The sequence below is a fragment of the Portunus trituberculatus genome, chromosome 2, assembly GCF_017591435.1.
Source record: "Portunus trituberculatus isolate SZX2019 chromosome 2, ASM1759143v1, whole genome shotgun sequence".
In the NCBI taxonomy this organism is placed as follows: Eukaryota; Metazoa; Arthropoda; class Malacostraca; order Decapoda; family Portunidae; genus Portunus; species Portunus trituberculatus.
Window position 1 is genome coordinate 10,732,692 of NC_059256.1, and position 7,500 is coordinate 10,740,191.

The 7,500-nt window shown below is 43.2% G+C and overlaps 2 protein-coding genes across 2 annotated transcripts in view; one reads left to right on the forward strand and one right to left on the reverse strand.

Moving 5' to 3' along the window:
* Positions 1 to 7,370, reverse strand: part of LOC123505552 (endoglucanase A-like) — a 13,169-nt gene extending 5,799 nt beyond the window's left edge. The window contains exons 1-8 of the mRNA XM_045257009.1: positions 7,301 to 7,370; positions 6,919 to 7,064; positions 4,384 to 4,549; positions 3,157 to 3,233; positions 2,110 to 2,251; positions 737 to 832; positions 545 to 633; positions 43 to 136 (exon numbers count right to left, since the gene is read on the reverse strand). Of these exons, the coding sequence (XP_045112944.1) occupies positions 43 to 136; positions 545 to 633; positions 737 to 832; positions 2,110 to 2,251; positions 3,157 to 3,233; positions 4,384 to 4,549; positions 6,919 to 7,064; positions 7,301 to 7,343 (853 nt within the window). The 5' untranslated portion in view covers positions 7,344 to 7,370. The remainder of the gene's footprint in view (positions 1 to 42; positions 137 to 544; positions 634 to 736; positions 833 to 2,109; positions 2,252 to 3,156; positions 3,234 to 4,383; positions 4,550 to 6,918; positions 7,065 to 7,300) is intronic.
* Positions 7,371 to 7,429: 59 nt separating this feature from the next.
* The window catches only part of LOC123505504 (calcium-activated chloride channel regulator 1-like), a 28,622-nt gene continuing 28,551 nt past the window's right edge, over positions 7,430 to 7,500 (forward strand). Inside the window, exon 1 of the mRNA XM_045256863.1 lies at positions 7,430 to 7,445. The gene's annotated coding sequence lies outside the window, so the exon portion shown is untranslated. The remainder of the gene's footprint in view (positions 7,446 to 7,500) is intronic.

A 7,500-nucleotide genomic window follows, 5' to 3' on the forward strand; every position in this document is an offset into this window, starting at 1 on the left:
TCTCTCTCTCTCTCTCTCTCTCTCTCTCTCTCTCTCTCTCACCCCCGTGGTCCTTGTCTATCTTCTGCGAGGGTCTTTCCATGGTCATGCCCTCAGGTCGTCCCCAGTAAGCGTGGTCCAGGTCCCCAGAGCCGACCTGTGGGGGTGGTGGTGGTGGTGGTGGTAAAGGTGTTGTTGTTGTTGTTGTTATTATTTTTGTTATTATTATTATTATTATTATTATTATTATTATTATTATTATTATTATTATTATTATTATTATTATTACTACTACTACTACTACTACTACTACTACTACTACTACTACTACTACTACTACTACTACTACTACTACTTCTTCTTCTTCTTCTTCTTCTTCTTCTTCTTCTTCTTCTTCTTCTTCTTCTTCTTCTTCTTCTTCTTCTTCTTCTTCTTCTTCTTCTTCTTCTTCTTCTTCTTCTTCTTCTTCTTCTTCTTCTTCTTCTCTACTACTACTACTACTACTACTACTACTACTACTACTACTACTACTACTACTACTACTACTACTACTACTACCACCCACCTGACCGTAGAACTCGTAAGTGTCAGTGTGAGCCTTTATAAAGTAGTCGGTTGCCCACTTTATCGCTGCCAGCCCGTGTTCGACTTGTCCTGGTAAAATTATTATTATTATTATCATTCCTCCTCCTCCTCCTCCTCCTCCTCCTCCTCCTCCTCCTCCTCCTCCTCCTCCTCCTCCTCCTCCTCCACGTACCTGTAGCCTGGTATCCCTCGTAGAAGTCCACCAGACCCCAGCCCAGCAGTGTAGCAGTGTAAGCCATAGGGAACCCAAATTTAACGTGGTCTCCAGCTGTGTGTGGGGAAGAAAACGGAAGGATTAGTTTGGTTTCCCTTAAAAATGTGTCGTTTTCTGTTGTTTCTTTAAAGTGAGGATGGTTTTTATATTATGGGTGACTTATGTATACTTGTTTTGTGTGTAATTTTGTGTTTGTGTGTGTTTTCTCCTTCATTTTTTGCGTTTTGTATTAATTCTGCGTCTGTTTTACCTACACCCACGCTTATTCTCTCCCTATTCTCCCTTTACCTTCAATCCTATTAACATAAACTACTAAATCTTGGCTTTCTGAAAATAACACTAATATCTTTAAAAATCTTTCACTCTTTCTCTCTTAGTGTAGTGACATACTTGACGCGGCAAACCGTTGCCGCGCGCGGCAGCGGTGAAAAAAAAAATCGCCAGCATGTGTTATCCTATGGGACCTGACATACTAGAGAAACCGACGCCGCGCGCGGTCGCGGTTGCCGCTGTCTGATTTTTTTCTGCCGCAAATGTTGGCGGGAAAAATCAGAGTCAACACATGTTAAGCTATGGCTACTGACATACTATGCCGCGCGCGGCGGCGGGAAAACACTAATCTTCTCTGGTATATATATATATATATATATATATATATATATATATATATATATATATATATATATATATATATATATATATATATATATATATATTTCTACTAATGTAAGTATGTTGAAAATCTCAATGTATCACTTGTATTATTTCCTTATATTTTCATTGCTTCACTATTAATACAAATCTCACCAATATAGGTAGAAGTGACTTTAAACTAACAAGATAATACTATCATTAAGTAATATTATAATTCCAAAGTTGGCAACCCTGCCTGTGGTGACTTTGATCTGCAGTAGCCTTGAAGCATTCACCAGGTGCACTTTGTTTCTCGCTCACACTCCTGTTTGTTTTTCAGAAATAATATACACAATATTGTGAACTTTTTGAATATGTCTGCGGAAGTGATTATTTCGATGGTAGAGCAACAGCCTGCTATCTGGGACGAGGGTTGTGATCAGTGTAAAGATAGAATGGCAAAAGATAAAGCCTGGGTAACTGTAGCTAATGGCGTCTACGAAGAATGGGATTCCCTCAGCAAGAAATTTGCCACATCCATCCTTCGCTGATGTCCGAACAACACTGAACCGCACTGGAGCCTGGAGGTCGGTTTGCCGCTCATAGTATGTCAGGTTCAAACTTTCGCGGTTTGCCGCTGCCACGCGCGGCGACGGCAAACCGCTACAGCACGCGGCATAGTATGTCACTACACTTACCGTCATAATAGCCCCCAGTCAGGTCATGCCCCACGTCAGCCCCGTCCTCCAGTGCCGAGTCGCCCCGCCAGTTCACCCTCATGTCCGCGGGAAGCTTGCCAGACCTCTCAGCTTCGTAGAATAAGAAAGACATACACAGAACCTGAAGGATTGAGAGTACTGGTGAACTCTTGCATGAGGGAGGTGGACAGAATAGTGGTGAAGGATTGAGAGTACTGGTGAACTCTTGCATGAGGGAGGTGGACAGAATAGTGGTGAAGGATTGAGAGTACTGGTGAACTCTTGCATGAGGGAGGTGGACAGAATAGTGGTGAAGGATTGAGAGTACTGGTGAACTCTTGCATGAGGGAGGTGGACAGAATAGTGGTGAAGGATTGAGAGTACTGGTGAACTCTTGCATGAGGGAGGTGGACAGAATAGTGGTGAAGGATTGAGAGTACTGGTGAACTCTTGCATGAGGGAGGTGGACAGAATAGTGGTGAAGGATTGAGAGTACTGGTGAACTCTTGCATGAGGGAGGTGGACAGAATAGTGGTGAAGGATTGAGAGTACTGGTGAACTCTTGCATGAGGGAGGTGGACAGAATAGTGGTGAAGGATTGAGAGTACTGGTGAACTCTTGCATGAGGGAGGTGGACAGAATAGTGGTGAAGGATTGAGAGTACTGGTGAACTCTTGCATGAGGGAGGTGGACAGAATAGTGGTGAAGGATTGAGAGTACTGGTGAACTCTTGCATGAGGGAGGTGGACAGAATAGTGGTGAAGGATTGAGAGTACTGGTGAACTCTTGCATGAGGGAGGTGGACAGAATAGTGGTGAAGGATTGAGAGTACTGGTGAACTCTTGCATTAGGAGGTGGACAGAATAGTGGTGAAGGATTGAGAGTACTGGTGAACTCTTGCATGAGGGAGGTGGACAGAATAGTGGTGAAGGATTGAGAGTACTGGTGAACTCTTGCATGAGGGAGGTGGACAGAATAGAGGCGAAAAAAATATAGGAAAATCTCTCTCTCTCTCTCTCTCTCTCTCTCTCTCTCTCTCTCTCTGACCTGGCCGTAATCGTAAGGAGTGATTCCCGTCTCCTTACACACGTCATCCAATGGTTTCGGCGTTGTGAAAGGCTCATCTGTGTAGGAAAAAGAGTGCATTAGTCAGATAGAAGAGCAGGAAGGCTTCTCCCCACCAACCAACTCCCCCAAACACACCTAAATATAAGAAAACACTCAAAACACACTCAAAATATGCTCAAAATATTCTCAAAACACTCAAAACACACCTCAAACATCACAAAACTCACCAAAACACACTAAAACATACTCAAATACACCAAAACACCCAAACACACCCAAACACACCCAAAACACCACAAAACACCACAAAACACCCAAAACACTCAAAACTCACCAAACTCACTCAAACACCACACAACATCACCCAAACAAACACAAACACACCCAAAACTCATCAAAACACTCCTAAACACACTCAAACACACTCGAAACACCTCAAACACACCCAAACACACTCAAGAGCACCCTAAAACACCCGTAAACACACCCAAACACTTAAAAACACCCCAAAACACACAACACCTCAATAAAACACACCCAAAACATTCCCAAACACACCAAAACACACCAGAGCACACCCAAACACACTCTTAACACACCAAAACACACTCAAAACACCCAAAAACACACAACAGCCCCGTAAGGCACACTGAAAACACCACAAACACACCAAAAACACACCAAAACACTTTAAACACACCAAAATCCTCCAAAACACCACAAAACACGCTAAACACACCAAAATACACCAAAACACCCTGAAACACCCAAAACACAATTAAACACCCAAAACACCCCTAAACACACCAAAACACCCTAAACTACACCAAAACAACACACCAAAACACAAAACACACCAAAACACCCAAAACACCCTAAAACACACCAAAACACACAAGAAACACCCTAAAACACCCTGCACACACCCAGACACACCAAAACACACCAAAACACCCCAAAACACATCAAAACACACTCAAAACACAATAAAACCCAAAACACACCAAACACCCAAAACACCCCAAAACACAATTAAACACCCAAAACACCCCTAAACACACCAAAACACCCCTAAACTACACCAAAACACAATAAAACACACCAAAACACCCCAAAACACACCAAAACACCCCAAAACACCCCAAAAACACCCCATAAACACCCCTACACACACACAGACACACCCTAACACCTGCAGGGACTTACCACACAGAGATTTCCCGTTCAACACCTCAGCCACTACCAAAGGTGCCATCAGATCGAAATGTACTTGAAACTGGAAGGTTATTTGGTCCCCTACCGAAGCGTGTGTGTTGACGTCAGTTAGAATGAAGTGTGTGTCATCCACCTTCTCAGCGCTCCCAGAGTAGTACTGCAGTGGTGGTGGTGGTGGTTGAAGGGGAGGGGCTGGTGGTGGTGGTGGTGGTGGTGGTGGTGTTGGTGGGGGTGTTTGTGGTAGTAGTAGTAGTAGTGGTGGTGGTGTGGTGGTGGGTAGTAGTAGTGGTGGTGGTGGTGGGTGGTGGTGTAGTGGTAGTAGTAGTAGTAGTAGTAGTAGTAGTAGTAGTAGTAGTAGTAGTAGTAGTAGTAGTAGTAGTAGTAGTAGTAGTAGTAGTAGTAGTAGTAGTAGTAGTAGTAGTAGTAGTAGTAGTAGTAGTAGTAGTAGTAGTAGTAGTAGTAGTAGTAGTAGTAGTAGTAGTAGTAGTAGTAGTAGTAGTAGTATTGTGTGTACTTTGGGTTGGTATTATTTCATTTATTCAGTAATCTAGTCACACACTCACTCAAAACGCACTCAAAACACACTCAAACACACTCAAACGCACTCAAAACGCACGCAAAACACTCAGAATACCTCAAAACACTCAAACACACTCAAACACTCAAAACACTCAAAACACACTCTAAATAGCTTCAAAACAGCAGAACACACTCAAAACACACCAGAACACACTCAAACATACCTAACCACACCCAAACACTCTCAACACACTCAAACGCTCGCAACACACTCAAAACACTCGAAAGGCCTCAAAATATATTCGACACACTCAAAACACTCAAAACACACTCAAAGCACACCCAAACACACCCAAACACATTAAAACGCATTCAAGACACTCAAAATGCCTAAAAACACTCTTTTACGCACTCAAACATTTAGAACACACCCAAAACACACTCAAACGCACTCAAAACTCTCGAAATAATTCAAAGCACTCTAACACACTCTATCACGCTCAAAACACTCAAAGCACACTGAAAAAAAGTTTCAAAACTCACTCAAACACCAAAACGCACTTAAAACACACTCAAACTAGACTCAAACACACTCAAAACACTTAAATACTCCCAAAACACACTAAAACGCACTCAAAACACACTGAAAATAGATTCAAAACACACTCAGATACCCAAACACACTCAGGTACAGTCAAAACACACCCAATCACACTCAAACAGACTAAAACCACACCCAATCACACTCAAACAGACTTAAACCACACCCAATCACACGCAAACAAACACACACACACACACACACACACACACACACACACACACACACACACACACACACACACACACACACAATCACAGTCACAGTTCTGCTTATGTTGTCACCCTTTCATCTCCGTTGGGCTCCTCCGATCACAATCTCATTTCTGTATCTTGTCCTATTTCTCCAATCCCTCCACAGGATCCCCCAAAGCGAAGGTGCCTCTGGCGTTTTGCCTCTGGCAGCTGGGGGACCTGAGGAGGTATTATGCTGATTTTCCTGGAATGATTACTGCTTCCGTGTCAGAGACCCATCTCTTTGTGCTGAACGCATAACAGAGGTGATAGTGTCTGGCATGGAGGCGTACATTCCTCATTCTTTTCTCAACCTAAACCTTCTAAACCTTGGTTTAACTCAGCCTGTTCTCGTGCTATACATGATAGAGAGGTTGCCCACAAAAGGTACTTGAGCCTTCCATCTCCTGAATCTCATGCACTTTATATCTCTGCCTGGAATCATGCCAAGTCTGTTCTTCAACTTGCCAAACACTCTTTCATAAATAGAAAATGTCAAAATCTTTCAAACTCAAACTCCCTCGTGACTTCTGGCATCTAGCCAAAAACATCTCAAATAACTTCACTTCTTCATCTTTCCCTCCTTTATTTCATCCTGATGGCACCACTGCCATCTCTTCTGTCTCTAAAGCTGAACTCTTCTCTCAAACCTTTGCTCACAACTCCACCTTGGACGATTCTGGGCTTGTCCTCCTCTCCTCCTCCCTCTGACTATTTCATGTCTACAATTAAAATTCTTCGTAATGATGTTTTCCATGCCCTTGCTGGCCTAAACCCTCGGAAGGCTTATGGACCTGATGGGGTCCCTCCTATTGTTCTCAAAAACTGTGCTTCCGTGCTTGCACCTTGCCTGGCCAAACTCTTCCAACTTTGTCTATCGACTTCTACCTTTCCTTCTTGCTGGAAGTTTGCCAACATTCAGCCTGTTCCTAAAAAGGGTGACCGTTCTTCCTACCAATTCACTTCTTTTAAGAGGGAGGTGTCCACACATTTGTCCCTCACTCTTGGCTAACTCTTTCAAATCTTTTATGGAGACCGCAGTTCCAGTGGGCCATTTTTCTAATATTTTGTTGCCCTTGACAGCTTTCCCTCTTGTAACACACACACACACACACACACACACACACACACACACACACACACACACACACACACACACACACACACACTCACATCAATGCTGTTAACAGGAGCGTGGAAGGTCAGCTCTAAGTGAAGTCCATCAACATTGACAGGAGCATTGTCAGTAAACTCGCCAATGTAATTCCCTTGCCACTGGTTCTTGATCTCTATGTTGCTGCATTGCCCCGCTGCCCTGCCTGGAATAGTAGTAGTAGTAGTAGTAGTTTTGGTTATTTTGGCTGCTAAGTGACTCTTTCTAACTAGTTATAGAGAAGAGAGAGAGAGAGAGAGGGGGAGAAGAAGGAGGAGGAGGAGGAGTGGTAATAGTAGTAGTAGTAAAAGTAGTAATAATGATAGTAGTAGTAGTAGTAGTAAAAATAAAGCAAAATTTTAACCTAATCTAACTCTCTCTCTCTCTCTCTCTCTGACTCACCAGCCAAGGCAAGGACAAGAGGGAATAGAGCGAGGACCTTCATACTTCCTTCCTGTTCGACTGCCAATGGTCCACTGGCACACTCTCCTTCTCAACCTGCCCCTTATATACCCTCGAGCTGCCCTGCCTGTGACGTCATTGCCAAGTACGGTGTTTGTTGTTGTTGTTATTGTTGTTGTTGTTGTTTTGTTTCTTTTTTT